Source organism: Theobroma cacao, chromosome 1, assembly GCF_053813885.1.
Source record: "Theobroma cacao isolate CCN51 chromosome 1, ASM5381388v1, whole genome shotgun sequence".
In the NCBI taxonomy this organism is placed as follows: Eukaryota; Viridiplantae; Streptophyta; class Magnoliopsida; order Malvales; family Malvaceae; genus Theobroma; species Theobroma cacao.
The window spans coordinates 3,521,050-3,542,896 of NC_142639.1; the positions used below are offsets into that span (position 1 = coordinate 3,521,050).

At 37.4% G+C, this 21,847-nt stretch overlaps 3 protein-coding genes and 1 non-coding gene across 4 annotated transcripts; 1 reads left to right on the forward strand and 3 right to left on the reverse strand.

Moving 5' to 3' along the window:
* Positions 1-295: 295 nt before the first annotated feature.
* Positions 296-2,613, reverse strand: LOC18611276 (O-Glycosyl hydrolases family 17 protein). Its single transcript, XM_007047445.3, has 3 exons — positions 2,004-2,613; positions 668-1,870; positions 296-565 (listed from the first exon to the last, which is right to left on the reverse strand). The coding sequence occupies exons 1-3, from the start codon at positions 2,059-2,061 to the stop codon at positions 534-536; spliced, it is 1,293 nt and encodes a 430-aa protein (XP_007047507.3). The 5' UTR covers positions 2,062-2,613; the 3' UTR covers positions 296-533.
* A 5,512-nt stretch (positions 2,614-8,125) lies between these two features.
* On the forward strand, positions 8,126-13,655 carry FH6 (formin homolog 6). The gene is made up of 4 exons (XM_007047447.3): positions 8,126-9,871; positions 9,962-10,161; positions 11,929-12,170; positions 12,284-13,655. Exons 1-4 carry the CDS (start codon positions 8,352-8,354, stop codon positions 13,076-13,078), a joined length of 2,757 nt encoding a protein of 918 aa, XP_007047509.3. The 5' UTR covers positions 8,126-8,351; the 3' UTR covers positions 13,079-13,655.
* Positions 13,656-15,526: 1,871 nt separating this feature from the next.
* Positions 15,527-18,806, reverse strand: BT4 (BTB and TAZ domain protein 4). Its single transcript, XM_007047448.3, has 6 exons — positions 18,446-18,806; positions 17,582-17,935; positions 16,954-17,084; positions 16,336-16,642; positions 15,907-16,220; positions 15,527-15,770 (listed from the first exon to the last, which is right to left on the reverse strand). The coding sequence occupies exons 2-6, from the start codon at positions 17,843-17,845 to the stop codon at positions 15,635-15,637; spliced, it is 1,152 nt and encodes a 383-aa protein (XP_007047510.3). The 5' UTR covers positions 17,846-17,935; positions 18,446-18,806; the 3' UTR covers positions 15,527-15,634.
* Positions 18,807-20,544: 1,738 nt separating this feature from the next.
* Positions 20,545-20,618, reverse strand: TRNAV-AAC (transfer RNA valine (anticodon AAC)). The gene has a single exon. It is a non-coding gene; the product is annotated as a tRNA-Val (tRNA).
* Positions 20,619-21,847: the final 1,229 nt, after the last annotated feature.

A 21,847-nucleotide genomic window follows, 5' to 3' on the forward strand; every position in this document is an offset into this window, starting at 1 on the left:
GATAGATGCACATTGACATTGTTATAGCTATGAGAGCAGCCGTTCGGATCAGCTTCACAGGTTTCTTCTACTGCTATCTAGAAATTTCAAGAATTATTCGATGGCCAACATTAATTACTGAACATCACTCAATTTTTGCAACTTGATGAACATATTGACTTTGGTTGAGTAAAGTTGGAATCCCTTCACATAAGCATTCCTACTAGGAAATGGAAAATACCAGGAACTATTTTCTTGGAAAGTCCAGCAAAAAGATAAAACTAGAAGTGAAGAGATCAAACAAAGATAGACATAATTAAAGCTAAAGGGCAATATCTATATAGAATCAGAGTCAAAAGTCTTTTGCAAATTTTTGCATAGGATACCCCATTACTACAGTAGTTACAGAGAAACAAAATTTCTAAGTCCTACCTGCTACATGCGTTCTACTGAACTAATCACTAAGAATAAAGGAAAAAGCAGACAAATTCACCTTGCAATCAGACCCCACAAATCCTACTTTGTACTGAAAGAAACCCAACATTCTCCATTGTTCAGCTAAGAACAAACCGACACTGAAGAAAACCTGAAACAAACATTAAGCCACATTGTAATTAAAAACTCTCCAAAGAAAGCAAGGCAAGAGAGCAAAAACTTTAATGAGAAAAGTTTTAGTAATGGCAATTACTTGGGTCAGCATTGATGATCATAGCAGTGCCTCCAAAATTGCAAGTTCCTCCATCTCTCTTGGTCTTCTGCCAGTAGCTATTGAAAGCATAAGAAGCATGAGCAACAACGGTATCTGGATAGAAACAGCTCCCATGAGGCATAATCTCTTGACAATCACCACCACCTTCACCACAAGCAAAGTCCATTGCTTCCTGTAAAGTCTCAGCAGGAACACTAGGCTTAGCCACACACCACAGCTTTTGGACCACCCCTGTCTTTGGTGCTGGTGCTGTGTTATCAACTGGATTACAAGGAGGCAAGTAGAAACCGTCAGGTGAGCTGGCGGGAACAAAGGGTGGAGGCAGCTCTGGAGCAATGGGGATGGAAAATGGTGGTGGAGAACCATTAGGGAAGGAAACTGGAGGTGGTGAAGAACCACTAGGGAAGGAAAATGGAGGTGGTGAAGAAGTAGGATATTGTGGGGGATGTGGCTTTTTGGCTACATTGGCAGGCACAGAGAAGCCAATAGATGAATGTAAGGAGGAAGGAGAGATTTCTGGCAAAGGGGTTGGCCTAGCTGGGTAGGGTTTTACAAGCTTGGAGTCCACCACTGAGAGCTTCCGGCTCCTGGGGGTTTTTTCTTGTTGACCAGAGACAATCACATTGACCTTTGTAAGGTCAAAAGATCCAAACCTTTTCATGAAATCCAGGTGGGAAGTTAGTGAAGTCAAACTTTCATGTGTAAAGGGAGACAAATTTGGAGGAGCGGTGATGGAGTATGTAGAGTTTGTATTTTGGAGGAACTCCAGCAGAGGTCTGATGACCTTCTCAGTCAAATCATCACCAAAAAGAGCAGAGTTTTGGTGCAAACAACTAGAAGAGAGAGAAGCTGACACTTTGATATCTTTCTCTAAACCCCACCTTGTAAGAGAATGATAAATGTTCTTAAGAGATGGTAGTAAAAGACCCAAGCTGTCTTCTTGATCCTTTTGACAGAAAAGAGTGTCGCCCACAAGAATGGTAGTGATTTTGGTAGCTGGAAAGTGAGCTAGAACATGGAGCCTGAGCCAACTCTCAGCCTTCAAAACACTGCTAGAGACCTCGCTGAGGACATTGCCACTCACAGGAACTGCTACAGGAAGACCACTGTGAGACAATGCATGAACAACCTCTGGAGTTGCGTCATAAAGAGTAAGGTATTCAATAGATTCTTGACCTGCGCCTGCAAATAAAGAAGATGAAAATTTTTCAAAAGATGATGAAGAAGAAAAAGAACCCACATTGTAACATGAAAAGAAACATTTTGGAAAACTGTCAATAGGTTTGGGTTTTTTAAGTATTACTCTTTTCCTTACCAGTAAGACCCAGAAAACAGAAAAAGGAAAAGCAAAAGATCAACCCCATCTTCAACATTTCCACAGTAAAGATCCGAAAATGAACTTGGGTTGGGACGGAGTTCAACACTTGGGAACTCTAAAAACTATTGAAAACCCTTGAAACCCCACCGTGTGTCTCTCCCTCCCTCCCTGTGCAAGTTATATTAACTGGCTTTTTTACTCTTTGAAGTGTACAAAAGAAGCCATTTGTTAAAGCCGATTTTATATATCCACCAGGGATACCTATTTTTCTATTAGCTTTTCCCCAAACTCAAGAGTACAAGACTAACAGAGACCTAAAGAGGTGAACCCTGAAGGGGTGCAAGCAAGGCATTATTGCATGCTAAAACAGCACAGGAGAAAATTTGCAAAATCTTGGGCACCAATTTTATGTATCTACGTTCAAGAGAAGGGTCAATTTGTTAGGGAGCATTGGGACGCGTGAAACCAAAGAACAAAAAGACTGTGCATTGGTGTGGGAAGTGTGAGCTTTGGCAGTGCCCGTTGCCCAAGACCCCACCCCACTCTTTATAGATGAGAGAGAGAGAGAGAGAGAGTTGTCCTTCTCCTTTTCTCTTTCTTTCCTTTTTTTCTCTTTTTCTGCTTTATGGAATCGAGACTGTTTCTTATATTTGTATTCTAAAAGGAGGTGGAGAATATCTGGAGTGGACCGGTTGTTGCTACTTTGTTATACAAAGACAAACTTGCTTTTAAAACGACGTCGGCTCGATTACCATGAGAGAATGAAAAAAAAGGTAACGAGAGGAACAGGTCTCAGTGCGGGCCCATGAAGTGAAAAAGAACAAGAAGAGGCTCAGAGATTGGTGGCAGAGTGTGGGGACAGGTGACCGGACGGTGGACACCACCCTCCAGCATGAGAAAATTTTGGCAGCCAAGCCAAATACCGGAGATGATGAATTCATGATCATGAGCATTTTGATCTTTGATTCCTCCTTTTTGTTCGGTGGAATTTCATGGACCATTCATTTTTGTTGCTAATTGAAGCAAAAATGAGTCCCTAAACTGTTCAATCACCCCTCTAACAGGTCTGAGTAAAAACCCTAAAGGCGGGCAGCTTAATGTTTTGTTGGAATTTCTGCTTGTGTTTCGATATGATAAAGGATGGTAATCCAACCCGATTGAATCGTGCAACTCACTCAAAATCTAAATCACCAGACCCCAAAGTTCACATAAAGTTTTTAACAAGTCTAAGCATGATATTCACCCTCATCATTGCTTGATTCTAATTATTACCTTTCTATTTATAAAGTGCAGAATAGGATAAGTTGTTTTTCCAACTCGAACATGCCGAAATTGAAAACCAGAACCCATTCCAACAACCCAAAACCCCACCCGTTGCCGCCTTAGGGCTTTAGAGGTGTTTAAAGTAATCCGTATTCGGCCCTGTGAAACTGGGCCTTCGTCCAGTACGGCAACTTGGGATTTGTTAAGCTTATTTTGGTCAATATGACACTGACAAATACAAGTCCTAGGCTAGTTTCCTAGACTTGCAGAACCTAACCCTTTCCTGGTCAAATTATTATTAATTTTTGGCTTGTGATTTGGTTCAAAATAATTGACAATTAACCATCTGCAACTTTATATTAGTTTCATACTACATCACATCTAGGAGGGTTAGTTTCTTCAGAATTCAAAATGGGGAATGCTAAGGCCATGTCTGGCTATTGAATTTGAATGCTCGACCTCATTGCTTTCTCTCCTGATATGAATCCATTATACTAATTTGAAGCTTTGGGTTAGGATAATCCATTGCCATCACCACTTGAAGCTTCTGGTTAGTACTTCCCAAAAGTCTATCTCTCTAATATTGTTTTAAAAGCCAATTGCAAACAATCTTAGCTCCCTAATAAGTACTTCCTAAAACTCATGTAATTTGTGCATGGGTTCAAGCCACTTGCAAAGGATCTTAGCTTTAAAAATAATCTATAAGAATCAAAAGATAATCAGAAGAAGACAATCCATATACCTTGCTCTACTTATTTTTGTCTTTTACTTTTCACCTTTTGCTAAGGAGGGAGTTTGGTGAAAAGGTTAGAAATTAAGGTGCATTCTTAATGAAGACAAAAGTAAAAATAAAGAAAGAATTGACTCCAAAGATACCCATCCGAAAGACTAAAATATTTTAATTTTCCAACTTTGAATATTATAGGAGATGGAAATTACAACTAAGTAGTCCAAGCTGCTTGGTTAAGTATTGCTTTAGAACGTAGGGAACCAAAGAGAATAAAGGAAAAGGCCTGTTTGCCTTGTGACCTAGATTAGGGATGGTGAGGAAAAGAAAAGAAAAAAGTTTTCGTGTCTTCCACTCTATGCACCAAATTTGTCGACTCTGCTACACTCTTTCGCTTCTAACACTGTTCTTAGTAAAGCATATAATTTAGGTCAAGTTTTTCAAATAAAAAAAAAGAGTTCATAAATATTAAGGAGGAATTTAAACACTCTTCTTTAAGAGCTTGTTACTTGTTTTGCCATTGGCAGATGATTTAACATGCTGCAATACCATGGAAATTTGAGAAAAAAGGAATGGGGTATCTCACATCAACGATCAATCGTTCCTGTAACTTTGTGAGTCGGGATGGAGCAGGTGACTGCTAAGTACTAACCCATCACAAAGAGACAGATTGTCTCTATGTTTAGACCATGACCAATCCCAGTCAATTTGCCAGCCTTTTCCAAGGTAGAAAACAAAGCAAGCGAGTTTCTACTTGTTCAAGCTCATTCAATGGTGTGATTTTAGTCATTTTCCTTCTTTTTTTTCCCAAAAGTGCCCAACAAGAACAAGAAATTAACCTCTGCACAGGCCTTTTTTCTGAATTTAAGAGGCAGCAAGCACCCACCCTTGCCTTGCACTTTGGTAATTGCACGGCTACAAAGCAAAAAAGCTAGATGCCAGACGTGCTGCATGAAATTTCAACCACTACCTGCACTGACTTCATCCAAAAGAAAATTTGAGGTACTGATAAATATAGTCAAAAACTTGCATGTTAAGTCGCTTTTAAAGAGCAGATGAAAAATTTATTGGCTTGGCAGCTAAGGAACTCTTAATTCTTTGCAATTTTGCTTATGAAAAATCTGATTTTCCCCCCATTTTTTTTTATCTCCAGAAAAGGATACTACTATACCAATTGTTGCCAATTCTGGCCATTAAAATCAAAATTTTTGTCATCTAATGTTAAACTTGAGATTCACAATAATAAAAAGACAAAAAAAAAAAAAAAAGAGGCAGAAGTATAAAAATGGAATTCGACATAATTAGCTAATAAAACCCCAAAAAGAAAGGCCTACTTGTATACTGATCTAGTGTTACCCAATAATCCGTAAATTTCCATTGAATGCCGACTTACTGTAGGGCCCAAAATATATAGTAACAAAACCCTCTGCTTTGCTAGCTAGCTTCCGGCATATATTCCCACCAATAATTTCATTATTGCACATTCTTTATTTATTTATTTTTAATTTTATAAATGAAATAACTTTCTCATGATTACAACCCAAAAAAAAAATATTTCTAAGCACTCCTTTTTATTGATTTATCTTATATAATTTAGCTTTAAGTACTAATTAAACACCTCCAAAGGTCTCTTTCTTTGACGATCTGCTCAACAGCAGTACTCCATCATATCACCACCGATCCCTCAATATTGTCGGTCAACAGTGCTTTGGTTGCAACAGGTTAGTCGGTTTTTCCTTGTTCCTGCCTCATTTGCAGAATCTATTAACATCTTTTTCTCTAATATATATATACATATATTTAGGTCATTCGAACAAAAGAAAAATGTGGGATTTTGGCCAAGAAAAAGAAAAGCTTTCTTTAATAACACCAACCCCATTCAATGATGTGAACTTGACACATAACATGAATCATGCACATGTAAAATGGAACTTGGACATGAAAATAAAATTATTTGGTAAAGGAACATAAATAAAATACCTTCAATGGTATATCAGACAATCATGGAAAGTGGTATCTAGTTATGGTACAAGTTTGTTAGGATGAATTTGTCCAGATGGCTAAAGCATATGGCAAAATTAATGAAATTTATTTGCATTCCTTTATTATAATATTGTAGTTATTGGCTTGTGATGTTCTACCTACCTTGGGAAGTTTGTAACGAAATTGATGCCTCCAACAGTAATGCCCACATTGGCAGCATAACAAATTCAGCTGTTTGTCCTATCAGTGGACCACGGAAGTAAATTATTAAGGACATATAAACTTATTGCCTCTCAAATCGAATTTGATAAAGCGACCAATGCAATAATTTTAGAATAACACCATATCTTGTGTATTAAAAAAATATGCATATGATGAATTAGTTCATCTTTCCACTTTAATAAAACAACAATTTTAATATAAAAATAAAAGATTTAGACACAACGATTCAATCATGTTAGATTTTATTTTATTTTTAAAATTTATAGTATTTGTAGGTCATTTTATTTTTGAATTCAGACAATTTATGTAAATAAAATGAATTTATGCAAAAGAAATACCTCTAAAGAGCAAAAAAAAAGAGGTAATTGAGAATGACAGTGCCCTAACTAAAAAAGCCAAAACTTTCAATAAACAATAAACAATAAACAATAATCCCAATAAGAAAGAAAAAGAATGTGTATACACAGCAGTTAAAAGAAAAGGATAATATTGTCTTTCCAAAGTGGTGGAGTGGTGTCCCATTTTACAAATTAAAATGCACAGCAAAAAGAAGAAAAAGGATAAAAGAAAAGCGAAAAAGCAAAGGCGATTGGGCGTGTGCATGTCCCCTCCCCCGACAGCGAGAAGAGAGGGTCGGTGTGGATGGATCAATTTTCAGTTTAGCGAGGAAAAGAAAGCTGAAAGATGAAAACGTTCACTCACTCACTCACTCACTCACCCATCACCCTTTCTTTTTTTAAAAATTACATTCAAGTCCTCTGGCCCTCATATGCTTCCCGTACATTTTACGTTATTCCTTAACAAACTTTTTTTCATTATTGATCTTATATTATTATGTACATCAACAATTCAACATGCAATGTTATAATTGTGCATAATTGAATGTCACCATCTTTAATAATCAGATAAGAGACCAACCATCAATCAAACCAACCAAGCAAAAATAGTATTAAAGCAACATCCCAAATAGGAAAACAGAAATATGGTTTTCTTTTTTTTTGCAATTAAATGAATTAAAAAGATTTTGAAAGACTGTATATATGGATTATATTATTAGTTCCCTAGGAGGAGAGGGAAGGGAAGTGTGAATACCCATTTTGAGATTGGGGAGGGCAAATTTTAGGGAAGAAGTTTGCATTATTTAGTCATGGAAATTGGAAAAGGAGGATTGAATTTCATCGACAAAGTTTCTTTTCGAATTTTGAAAACGATCCAAAGAGCCTCCCCTCTTTAATTTTTATTTCCAAATTAATTTTAGCCTAACGAAGAAAGTAATCTATATTGGATTTGATATTATTGAGAAAAAGAAACATGCTTCACTAATAAACAATGTCGACTATGTTACATCATTGTGAAAACCACGTAAAAGCGTAAAAAAAGCTAAGTAAATTTTCTATAAATGTAAAATTTGTATTTAAAAATAAAACTATATTATGTTATGATTTTACTTTATAATATGTTACAGATCTTAGTTTATCTATTTGGACTGCAGAAAGGGTTTCAGTGACAACCTCAAATTGTTTTATGTTTCTTTATGAAACATTTGTAGTGTCACCCTTAGGCTTTAAACTAGAAAAGTTGGGCAGTGGCCAGCAGGATTTAACGGCAACAGAGCGGAAAAAACATTTAATGAAATATGTGCTACTGCATTTCTCGATCCCGACGAAAGACGAAACAAATTGGACATTTATCCCAATGGACAAAAACGGACATCGACGGGGGCCTTTATTTCACCATTGGCATGGCCATTATCGTCCATTTATTTTGAAAAGAACCGCCGAAGACCAAAGTTGATTCTCTGCTTCCCATGTGGCATTCCCACACCATAATTTCCCCAATCCCCAAGGTAAAAAAATTAATTAAAAAAGAAAAAGCAAAAGAATGCGGCTCTTGCCTACCTCAGCTGCTTGGAGGGGCATCCAGATCTTGCAGCAAAAAGAAGCTTCCCTGACTAAGTAGTTTAATGCCTTTCTCTCTCTCTTTCTATTTTTTTCTCTAAAACAAAGGGATTTTTTTATTATTTGTATTTTTCCTCTTTGTTTGTGTTTTGCATTTTTGCAAAGGCTCGAAAAGAGAAACGAAGTCCCCCCAGAGATGAATTTGGAGAAAGAAGAAAAGAACAGAAGATCTTCGACCCAGAAAAATTCAAGATGAGAGCTCATCATTTGAGCATCTTTTGCATCTTACTGTCATTGTCTACATCAACAACAAAAAGTTCTTCTTCTTCTCAAGATTTTATCACTCATAGAAGAATTCTCCACCAACCACTGTTTCCAGCAGGTTCAGCCCCACCTCCAGGCACTGACAATTCTTTATCTCCACCACCTCCTCCTCCTCCTCCTCCGGATAGTCCTGTTTTTCCAGACCCCAGTCAGCCATTCTTCCCTGAAGTTCCTTCAGGACAGACCCCAGATCAGAATCAACAGACAACACCACCAGCTGCACCATCCAATGGCTCAATTCCAATCCCAACAGCAACACAACCAGCCAAACCAGCTAAGAAGGTTGCAATTGCATTATCTGTTGGGATTGTCACGTTGGGAATGTTATCAGGACTTGCTTTCTTTTTGTACCGGCACAGGGCTAAACACCCTGGAGAAACGCAGAAGCTTGTTGGAGGGAATTCAGAAAGATTCCAGGAAGACTCCAGGGTGCCCCCCTCGAGTTTTCTTTACATTGGAACGGTGGAGCCTAGTAGGAGATCTGCGAGTGAAGTGAATGGAGCAAATGTTTCACCTTATCATAAATTGAATTCAGTAAAGAGATCGGATCGGTATCGGCCGAGCCCTGAATTGCAGCCATTGCCACCCTTGGCTAAGCCTCCTGCACTTGAGAATTCACCAACTGCAATGTCATCTTCATCTTCTTCTTCAGATGAAGAGAGTCAGGGGACAGCTTTTTATACCCCACAGGGCTCAACAATCAGCAACGAAGAAAGCTATTATACTCCGGTTTCACGTCCGGTTAATAGCAATTTGGTGACTCCAGTGAGGAATGAGCTAAATGGGAATACCAATTCTGTTCCTCGTTCCAAGCGAACATCTCCAAAATCAAGGCTTTTAGCTTCTTCACCAGAAATGAAGCATGTTATTATACCATCAATAAAGCAGCTGCAGCACCAGCCTTCTCCTCCTCCTCCTCCGCCGCCGCCGCCGCCGCTGCATCCTCAACAACCACAAGTTCTAGTAGTGGAGCCACATGAGACTCAAGAAATTACTGCTGCAAAAAGGCCAAAATTCTCCTCCCCACCACCACCTCCAAATATGGCCCTACTTCGATCAATTAGCAACAATTCACCCCCACAAAGAACAAAAGCTCCACCTCCACCTCCCCCTCCGCCGCCGCCAGGGCCCCGTCCGCCGCCGCCAGCAGCACTAGGACTGTCAATACTAAGGACAGCAAGGTCTTTGGAAACCAATGTGTCTCCAAAACCTGCTCAAGTGTTGAAAAAGCAAGAATCCTGGACTGCAAGTCCGAAAAATAGTCCAGGGGGTGGGACTAGAAAATCAACGGAAGAGGTTAATCATAAAGGTGCCAGTTCTTCAGAGAAGACTGATAAGGATGACATGGATAGTGCAAAGCCCAAGTTAAAGCCTTTGCACTGGGACAAAGTACGAGCAACCTCGGAGAGAGCTACAGTGTGGGACCAGCTAAAATCAAGCTCATTTCAGTAAGAGATAAAACTTGTACATTTCCTGACTGGGGCTTGAGTTTCAAGTACAATATCTAATCTTCGGGAAAAACTTATACTTGTCTGCAGATTAAACGAGGACATGATGGAGACTCTTTTTGGCTGCAATTCCACGAATTCAGCACCAAAAGAACCGATTAGAAGATCAGTTCTGCCTCCTGTTGAACAGGAAAACAGAGTGTTGGATCCAAAGAAGTCACAGAACATTGCCATACTGTTGAGAGCACTGAATGTAACGCGAGATGAGGTGTCAGAAGCTCTTTTGGATGGTAAGTCCTAAGTATCATTCTTTTCCATTTTCTATCAGTCATCAGGTTCTTATGTATGATGAAAAATTTGTCTTTCTTTCCTTCTTCATCTTCCTCTTCATCTTTCTCTCTCTCTTTCTGAGTGGGTTTGCTTTAGGACTTAAGAGCCAAATATTTGTTTGGTTTTCACTTCTCCCAAAGAAGCGTAACAATTGGCAGCTTGCTGCTTGGGTCTTCTTTAACAGCAAGCATTGAGATTGGAGTAAATTAAAGTAAACCGCGTTTTAGCAACCTGATGTCATTTGCTGATAGGTTCTTGAGCTCAAACATATAGTTACAACCATGCATATAGATACATTTCCAGTTCCCAAAATTCGAAATCTGGGTTGCTGGTCCAGCTCTTGTGTCAACCAAAGACGAAGAACAACAAATTAGTTAAATACATAAAAATCAGAAATGAGACTTGAAGAACTTAATTAACAAGTCATTATCATTGCACTTAAAGAGAGCAGGTGAAAATAGTTTGTAGCCATATAAGGCCAGTTGTATCATTATGTTAGTTTTCATCATGAATAATAATAATAATAATAATAATAATACTTTGAAGGAAAGAAAAATAAAGACTTAAAGTTACATAGGACAACCATGTCCTTGAAAAACCCATCCTCTACAATATTTTACCATGCATGTATTGTAGCAGCTAGAATTTAGAATAGTTTAAAGTAACCAGTAAACTCTGGCTGTTCATATCTTGATTTACATTGCATTGACTAGTTTAATTGACATCGTATAGTGTTCACCTCATATAATCAGTATCTATTTGCAGTAGTTATTTGATCATTTCCTCTATTAAGAATTTGATACATTGACTTTGAACTCTTTTAAAATGCCTTTCCATGTTAAATCCATGCCAACATGAATACTTTGCACCATTCTGAAGATTTTTAATGAGTCATCATGTCATAAAACAACTAAAAGAATATTTTAATTATTTCCCACACCTTAAACCATTTTATCAAGGAATATTATGTTCAGAATCATTATAATGCTCATGCTCAAAGCTATCAGGCCCTACCTCTGCATCTTTGCTCTGAAGAGTAAGGCTAAACAAATTACCAGTGTCTGTGTTTACATTTAAATTGCTTCAAAGTGTTTTTCATTCCTTCTTTTTCCAGGCAAGGGCAGTTGACTCATTTCAATTTCATTCATTCAGCTACTGTTGTTATGTCACTTCTGCACTTGTCAGTTATACTTATGTTCTAATGCCTTATTGGCTGCAAACTGCATTTCTAGAAAACACTTGCACTGGCGTCAGAGGGTCACAGCTATAATTTTGAAATGCCCTCAAAAAGGTATAATCTGATCATTTCAAGCAAGGCAGTGTCAAAGTTCCCCTGATAACCATTTTCTAAGCAGCTCACTATCACCTCGATAGAAAATGAACAGTTACGTTATATTTTTATTGGAAAAGCTTTATGAATTTATTGTTTCATATATACAGATTTCTTCCTCAAAATTAAAAGATGTATACATACATAAGTGGAAATATATATATAAGATGAGACCATACATAGGAGCCTATGACAAGATATATGCAGTTGAGCATAAGTGGTATCTAAAGCAAGGTGCATTGCTCTTCATAAACACAATGCTGAAGTATATAGATTAAGAAAAGAAGATGAAAAGGTGCTTTCTGACTCAATTATGGGCCTCAATTTTGCAAATAATTGTCTATTTAAATCCTCAATTTCAGTTTGCTGCATCACACTGTTCTGTTTGCCTTAACAGGTAACCCAGAAAGCTTAGGTGCTGAGCTTTTGGAGACGTTGGTGAAGATGGCTCCAACGAAGGAGGAAGAAATAAAACTCCGAGAGTACGGTGGGGACATCTCAAAACTAGGATCTGCAGAAAGGTTTCTCAAGGCAGTACTTGATATCCCCTTTGCCTTCAGAAGAGTTGAAGCCATGCTATATAGAGCCAACTTTGATACAGAAGTAAAATACTTGAGGAAGTCTTTTCAAACCCTTGAGGTATTGCAATTTAAGTCTTGTAACTTAAATATCCTAAAACTTTCACATTAATTAATTCCAAAAACCCTCTGGTAAAGGCTCCTATAAATTCATTTCTCTCTATGTACTTGCAGGAAGCAAGTGAGGAATTGAAGAACAGCAGGTTATTCCTCAAACTTCTTGAAGCTGTTCTCAGGACAGGAAACCGGATGAATGTTGGCACCAATCGTGGTGATGCTAAAGCTTTTAAACTTGAGACCCTTTTGAAACTGGTTGATATAAAGGGAACAGATGGGAAAACAACACTGCTACACTTTGTTGTTCAGGAGATCATTAGATCAGAAGGGGCAGGTACTAACTCAACAGATGAGAATGTTGAAAACAAAATGTCCTCCAGCTTTAAGGAGGATGATTTCAGGAAGCAAGGATTGCAGGTTGTGGCTGGGCTAAGCAGAGACCTCAGCAATGTCAAAAAGGCTGCAGGAATGGACTCAGATGTCCTCAGCAGTTATGTGTCAAAGCTCGAAATGGGACTTGAAAAGGTCAGATTGGTTTTACAATATGAGAGGCCAGATATGCAGGGGAATTTCTTCAACTCGATGAAGATGTTTCTAAGAGATGCTGAAAAGGAGATTGCCAAGATCAAGGCGGATGAGATAAAAGCTTTATTGCTTGTGAAAGAAGTTACTGAATATTTTCACGGGAATGCAGCAAAGGAAGAAGCCCATCCGTTCAGAATCTTCATGATTGTAAGAGATTTTCTGTCAATATTGGATCATGTCTGCAAGGAAGTAGGGCGAATGCAGGATAGGACAATGGTGGGTTCTGCTAGATCCTTTCGGATATCTGCAACAGCTTCACTACCAGTTCTCAGCAGGTATAATGTGAGACAAGATGGAAGTTCAGATGATGAAAGCTTGTCTCCATGAAGTTGTGTGAATACAGCCCTAAGAATATCAAATTAGTTCATACTCCCGCGGTTACACTTTTTTCCCAAACGAACCAACAGCAAAAATATGTCTCATTGTCCACTACAAGCATGCAAAGAGTATAATAATGAAGAAATGAAAAGCATAGCATATCAACTCAATTTTCAGTTTCACATGGAGACAAAGCTGTTGGCTGATGAGGTATGCCCTTTTCCACAAGGAGAATCTCATGTTGCTTATTTTGTATAAGAATGGAAAGCCTTGTAGCGTCCACAGGCCAGAAACTATGTAGTAGTAAGGATAGATTTTGGGAAAACTGAAGGGTACCATCATCTACATCCGGCAATGAAATGGATGACCCAAATGAAGAACATGCCGGTCCAAAGAAACAAACAAGCAACATATGTAATTTTTTTTTCTACTTCAACACACATGCAATAGCTAAGATTCAAGATTTCTTCTTTTAGATCAGATTCCTATACATTTTTGAGAAAAAGAAGAATGTTTTTGTTATTACTCTATGCCATGGTCTGCATTTATTTGACAATTACTAATAATATATCTAGCAGTTTTGCAACATTGCTTCTGGTTTGAACCTATCTCTGATTCTGTATCTCAAGTCTTGGTTTTCTAGTTTGTAGAAAGTTACTCTATATATATTGAGTTTAGCTTGTCAGCATGAAACTTTAAAGGCTATTGATCACAAAATGAATGCTAAAACGCCAGAACGAAATCAAAGAAAAGTTCCCATTTTTAACGAAGGTTTTTGTTATGTCATGGGTTTCTCTATATTAGGATATGGTAAACAAAACAAAGCTTTAAAGTGAGCTAAAAATTTATAACGACAACATACCCGGAGAAGTTTCAAAGCCCTTTTCCTGATGTTTTGTTTCCTCCACTTCCTTTTTATGGATGGTTGACGAAATAAACTGTAGTGTAGTAGGTTTGTATGGGAGGCAAATTTACACTAAAGAAGGACAATTTCATGGAGGGAAAGGGAATGTCATGTTGTACATACGAAATGCATCAGGGACCAAACATTCCACATGGCAACGGTCCGATCGTGTCGGATTTTGGTCCATCAGACCCAACTCGGCTAGACTTATTAGTTTTAGTATTTATTTTTTGACTTGGTGGAAAAAAAAGAAGAAATTCATTCGAGCATTTCACTAATTGTTTTGTGTATAATTTTCTTATTTAAAGAGTTAAGTTGAAATTTTTCTTTTTTCAACTTCAAAAAAAATGATAATTTATAGAAAATTATCAAGTTTAAATTGAATTATCCTTTCTAATTTCATATGAGAATAGTGAAACACATATTATCACGTGTTGAAGTATTGATAAATCAAAATCTTAATTTCATTTTTAAATTTAAAATTCTCTATTTTGATTGACTTTTTCTATTTATCAAACCATTTTAACCTTTAAAAAAAATCATAGAAATAAAATAAATAAATAATAATTTATAAATAGATATGTATGTGCATATATGTGTTTTCTATTTGAATAAAAAAAAAGAGATATATGGACTTACTATTTTACTACTGATGATTACAAAAATATTATTAAAATATAAGAATTTTCAATATATTAAGTGAAAACATATTTTTTTTTAAAAAAAAACCTTAATAAAGGCCCTTGATCACTCTTCATAAAACCATCTTAAAATCGTAAGTGAACAGTGTATGATGTTTACTATGTAATTCTAATTATTAATTAGAAGAGATATAAAAGGTATAAGAAAAAGAAGTGTATAACTTATAATCCGTATATGCTTATACATTAATGTCATCGACGTTTTGATACATTAGTTAATCGGTGAATTGGTCATGCATGTAATGCATCAACAAGGTTGATGCTTGATCGAAAAAGCCAAAAACGAAAAGTTGATGCTTGCTCCTGTTTGTCCCAGCCCCCCACCCCCTCCCTCCCCCAAAGCAGAAACAAAAAAAAAAAAAAAAAGGGCAGCTAGGTTACAAAAGTTGATGTGCCCCGATTTTGGTGCCTTTTGACAATGAAGACTCTTGTATCTAGCAATTTTTTTAGGTGTACATTTCCCCACAAGAATACTTGCTTTTGAATAGTTTGAAAGGGATCATTCATTTAAGCGATTGCCATGTGCTTCTGGTGTGTGATTCTCCATCGTGGATCCACCAAACATCCTTACATGTTGATGAACGTGACATCATAAAAAAATTTGTCAAAACAACCTGACAAATATGTTTCAAATCAAGCCTTTCAAATTGGCTCATCAAGAATCCTTTCACCTATCTCAACTTTTTCAGTAATTGACAACTACCCATCGTTTAGATCTTTTATTTGTGGTTAGAAAGGGAGGGAAAAAGGGTATATCGGTTGAGAAGTTGTCTGTCAATAATTTTTTGGGGTGTCTTTTAATAAGGCTACTAGGTTGATCGCAGTGCATATCTGATATCACTTCTCAAAGTGTTGGGAAGGGAGTGATTCTTCATTTGCTTTATAATTTATGTAACGGGGCACAAAGTTTGAGATAATTTTACAAATGAATCAGGATGTAGGAGACCTAGACTTTGTTTGTCATGAAGAGATGGAATTTAAGGACACAAAGAATGGTGCACCTCCGATTCTCTTTGTTCTCAATATCTTTTTCACTAGCATTTTCCACTTGATCTCATCCTTCTTGCTTTGTTTCCTGATCTTCTCCTTGAAATTCCTGAAATGAAAAGTTTCAATAGTCTCAGTTATAGACTAAATAAATAGCTGATTTATGCGGATTGGATTAGTTATTTCAGTGAACCAATTGACATCAAGCATGTCATTAGAGGACAAGAACAAAAGAAAATAAGTACCTGCACAGAGGAACTCTGCACAAACTTGAATCAGCGCAGAGACGGGAGTGTAACTCCAGTAGCTGCCACATTCTTTTGCAATGAACACAGCCGCCAGGAACTCTCAACTTGCAACCAGCAAAGTGACGAATAAGCAATTCTAGTCCTTTACAGGCTGCATAATTGCAAGGTGCCTGGTCCTCTTTGAAATCCTTGTCATGTGGACCAATTGTCCTGCAACCATCTCTGCAAATATGAACAAGGGCTTCCATTGCTTCATACAGTTGAAGATAGATCTTCCTCTCATTTGATTTTCTGATTTTATTTTTTCGCATCTGAAAAGCATGTTTAACAATGGCTTTAGAATTTTGATCAAAGTTCAAAAACGAGGGGCTTTAAGCAGAACTGCTATAAAGTGACTTGAGAAAGAAAAATAAAGAAATCTCTTACATTTTCTTCATCAATCACGGATTCCAGAAGTTCTTTTTCAAGTGCTGGATGGCTGTTCTTCATTGCTTTCCATCCTTCAGTAGCAGAAACAGACTTGAAGTTGCTTAGGATCATACGGTGACTAATCAGAGAAAGCCGAGGTGCATCACACAGTAAAGCAAGCTGTAAAACATCAATTACATTTTCTATAGTAAGCAAGCCATGCTCTAGGTGCTGTTCACAAATTTGCTTCAACTGAGGAACAACAAATGCGTGTGAGAGGACCAACAATTGCAGGACATATTCCTTCATTTCCTCTTTCTCATAACTACAAATAAAAACCAATAACAATTAGCACATGGTAGTAGCATGATGCAAGCACAAGATCTCAGTGGCACTGATTTCTTCATTGGTCTTAAAACCGAATAACCAAAGAGCAGTTTTGGCAGTATCAATATTTCACCTAAAATTTATTTTTTTATTTATAATTGAGAGTTGGAATTTTTTATCTTTTGAACATAATGTTATTTTCCCAAAAATGTAAAAGTCCTGTGTCAAGATAACTAGTAATTTCCAATTACTTCACTGGTTCACAAGATTGTATTCGAAGGAGATCTCCTATGAGAAAAGAGTAGTTACCAGGAAGAGTACAAGAATCGGATGAAAACTCGAACTGCATCTTGTGGAACACCATGGATTGTAATTGATCTCTTCTTACCAAAGCCCTTTGCTTGTTTCAACATGCCTCTTAAGACAGGAGAAGCCATGCCCTGTTGGCAAAATGTCCGGTGAACAGATTGACTCAATAATTTGTTTAAGATACTCCGTCAGCATGCTAAACAGTCACATTTGCTCTATTTTCCTATATATTTAAAACACTTAGCAACTTGATCCCTGAGAGATACAAAGAGAAAGGGCCAACGTGGATTCCTTTTTGCAGATTAGGATAAAAGGATTAAACATGCTAATGAAGCAATGTCACAGCCGTAACCGGGGTTTCATTTGTAATGTCCATATCTACTACTTGTCGAGAGGATGCATCATCCTCTATGGCCTAAGACTTGCATATTCAAGCAATTTGTGTAATTAAGACACCGAAAAAATGCTTAATTAAATTCATCAGTGTGATGACTTGAGAGTGTTAAACTAGTAAAAAAAAAATCAAAGTTTCGTGTTCTTGGCGTATTTCTCAAAAAGAGAACAAGGATGCATCGCATTAAACAAGCTTTTACTACCAATAAATAGAGAAGTAATACAGGAGGCTTACAAGAATATTAGAATGGGCATAGACGATGCCACCATAATCAGTTTTAATGGCAATATCAGCCCTATAGCCTCCATCAAAGAGGCTATCCCACAAATCCCTCGTGGCTGTAGAGACACAGCTGTATCCTCTTATTTGTGATCCATTCATCATAAATAACCCCTTCCGCCCACAATTTGTTGCTGGACCAGGTAATGGAGGTGGCGCTGGACAAATATTGTTGGCGTCTTGAGGAGGTTGCTTGGCACTCATTTCCATCTTTCCCATTGGCTTCTAAACTTCCCTTTTGGAGGATTTTAGTAACAGCCACACTCAGGGTTCTTTTGTTTTTATTTTTTATTTTTGGAGAAAAAGAATCTGAAAAAGATTGAAATAGCAGAACTTTGATAAGTGACTCAAAATCAAAAGTGTGTCACAATTTGCATAGATAGAACACTTTGAAAAATTGAAATACAAAGTTAGACAGAAGATTCAGATTACAAAGCAGGCCCAAGTTAAACAAGATCAACAGAATCAATCGAAAAATCAATGAACAAGAAAAGTAAACAAATAACTAAAACGATTAAGGTTTAATCTGGGTACTGTTACCCCTTCTTAAGATGAAGATATGGTGTTTGAATCCTGGTTTTTCCTTCAAATTTCTCATATGTACCCAAAAAAAGAAAAAGAAAATACCATTGCGAAAACTATATAAGAATTCATGAAATGGAAACATTAAAAACATGGGAACTCAATTAACTTTTCAAAACTATCTGCAATTTGGAAATGCAAAATCAGTACGAAGAAATTAACTTCTTTCCCTCCCAAATTCTCTAATGAAATCTGATCAGCAAGATAAAGAGAGACAGATGAATAAGATTAACATACCCGTTTTCTTTTCCTCTTGCTTGTCTTCTTGACGTAATTGTTCAATGAAAAAATGCACGAGGAAAAAAAAAAAGGGGAAATAGCGATGATCACTCCCTTGCCCGCTCGAAAGTCCTCAAAATAACCGTCAATAACCACCGTCAGATTCTGTTCCCCCAAAAACATACACAAAAAAAGAAGACCAGAGCTGCCGACACCAAGCTCCACCGCCAACGCCACCAGCTCGGGTGTCAGAACAGGTTAGAGAAAGAAAACAAAGAAATTGATAGACAAGAAAAGCCGCCGAGGAAATAGAAGCTTTAAAAAAAAAAACAAACAAACAAACAAACAATTACTGTCTTAATCCAATCTGTTCCGATCAAATCTTTCTATCTGTCAGCAAAACACCCTAAAAATATCCTGCATGATTTCGCTTACTCACTTCCACGTCATATCCTAGTCATTCTCCACGCGCTTTCCCGCGTTATATATCTCGTCCTTGATAATTTTTCTACTTGTTTAACAGTTTCAACGGTCGTTAAAGCTCTTGGGTAAATATCCATTTCCAGCTACTTGTTCCCTGTCTGGCAAAATGGGCGGCAGGCGCTGCCATTTTATTTTGGCTCGTCCATTAGCTGGACGCGGTGGGGGATTCATATCTTCTTGTTTAGACAAAGACGTTTTGCCATTGTTTTGGTGTTTGGTTTGGGCACACATTGCCATATTCAACACATTTGTGTCTTCTTCCGCCCCCAATCAATGACGAGGAAGTTTCGGTGTGTGATTAACTTGCGGGGGAACGTTGGGTACGCAATTGACACGTGATTGTGAGGGGTTGATCCATGCTTTACCATTAAAAACTATCAAAATCTTTGAAGCGTATGCTTTAGATGGTAAATATTTTAAAGCTAATCATTAGTTTCATGGAACTTGTTTTATGGCTAAGATCAAATCAAACTATGGGTTTGAAACTACTTAGGTGTTTGCAATATGTACAAAATATTTTAGGTTTTATAACCTTTTCTTTAAGGATATTAATCCATAATTTGTAGCTATCGATCGATCATCTCTTTACGTCTCAAACACTATCTTCTCTTCAGCTTGTTCATATGATTACAAACCCAATTTGACAAACTTTGAGTTGGGTTTTGAACCCTTTGGCATTGCAATGAGCTAAGCCAAGGACTGATGTGATTAGAAACAAACCAAGGGACAAAGAGGTTTCCAATTCTTTTTTGTTTTTTCTGTTAACGGAAAATTTGTCAATGAGATGGCTCAAATCTTGGCTCACCAAACTTGACCGTCTGCTTACTTATTTTAGTATCTAAAGTATTAAGATTTTAACCTACAAAGGGCCTTCAGGAGGTGATAGGTGGCATTGTAATTTGGCTCTACATGGAGGGTATTACAGGGTTTTAGTCACGAGGTCAGTACTTTCTGGGAATTCTTGCATAAGATAGGGGTGTTTTCAGTTTTTCCTGGGTAGATGTGATGGCTCAAATCTTGGCTCACCAAGCAAGACTGTCTGCTTAATTATTTTAGTATTTAGATGACGATAGCAGTAAAAGAAGCTTGTTGGTTTTTCAATTAATTTTGGCTGTAATTGAGCCACAAATTAAAATTAAATTCTTAAATCATAAATTGATTAGATTCAATCACTGGCACCAGTGACACGTTTCAAAGTACAAGGGACATAAATGTGACAGAATGCACATGGGTGAAGATTTCAGATTTGAGATTAATATCAAAACTTGTCCCGGCATTGGATCAACAAAAATTTAATTGCCTTAGTATTAATAATTTTCTATACCCTTTTCGTTTCTTGGATCATCCCCGCCGACAAATTTGATAACATTCAGGCATGAATTGGTTGAGACTGGAATTCATGCATTCAAAGGTTGAAAATTAGATTATCACTGTCACAGTTATCAAGCACTTCTATGACAGGGTGCAAAGGAGAAGGAAACTAGAGTATCATCTCATTGGATCAGCCCAGGACGTTGTATAAACTTGTTTATGGGCTTCAATAAGCAAGTATTTGCTTGGGTTTCACTGAAGGTTCATCAGCTGTGGCTCAAGAAAATGAGCCCAATGCAAAAAGGACACTCAAAAGAGAGACATGGCGTCGCCCGGACTCGAACCGGAGACCTTCAGTGTGTTAGACTGACGTGATAACCAACTACACCACGACACCATTGTTGGAAGTGCCTCGTGAACTTCTAATCGGCTGCTTTGTAGAAAATAACAAGTTCCAAGTACTAATTATAGCCATATTTAAAGAAAAGAAAATTATACTCAATTCATCGTATCATCTTGAGTTTGATAAAGATACTGCATAAAAGATAAACTTTTGAGCATAATATATTAACCACTTTTAATTAATGTCAATGAACACCCGTTAATGGGGCTCTATATTATAAAAGGTACGTCTGGCATACATGAATGCATGTAAATTTACATATAAAAGCTTCATACGTGTCATGCACTATCTAACTACATTGTTTTTTCGGTCTGACCACAGTAATCAGTATGCACAAGAAATAATTGTCTTGATATCCAGAGACTAACTCGCAATTCCATGAATGAGAACTGACAAGGACATGGTATTGGAACCATGATTTTGAACGCACACAGTGAGAATTTTGAGTAGAACTTCTAAAAATTACAGACTCAAAGCTGCTGACCATCGTGGGAGTTCCCAAGAAATTTTCAGTCAAGGGTTTTAGTCCTCAGCACTAAGACCCAAGCAAAAAAAAAACAGCAACCCCTTGCAGACACTATAAATGTAAACATACTAAAATTCCTGGCAATGATAATACCTTATTTTCTATAATTAGTGGGAGAGGGTTGGCAAGCAAAGGCCAAAGGCCAAAGGCAAAGCGGGGGGCAACTTTAGATAGAGGAGGAGCGTCTTCATCTTCATATAAAACCAGACTGGCCTGGAGCAGTGGTCCAGCCTTTCGCACGTGAAGACGCTCCTCCCTCCCCCCCTTCCCCTGCAATTATCTTCACGTGTGTTATCATACCAAGTATCAATGCTTTTCTTGGCTTTGCCCTTAGCTTAGCCCCCCTTTATCCATGCTTTTCCCCCCCTCCAAATCTCTCTTATAGTATTAAACAATGCTGTGGGTCTTACCTTATTATATGCTTGTAGTGTAGCATTGGGACAATGTGGGTTTTCTTTCTCAAAATTGAGAAAAGGGTATTGCTCCATCCTTGTTACAAGTATTTGTCAACTTATATATGGGTTAATCTATGTTGGCCCCATCCAAAATGTAAAAGATGGCAAGTTTAGGCAAAAGTTTGTCTTGGGTTTGGAAAATTCCCATTGTTAAGCTTACAAAAAATTAAAAAATGAAGCTGTTATTTAGGAACTCATCTAACTTTCAAGGTGGAAATCAAAGTTTACAGAGCATGCTACTT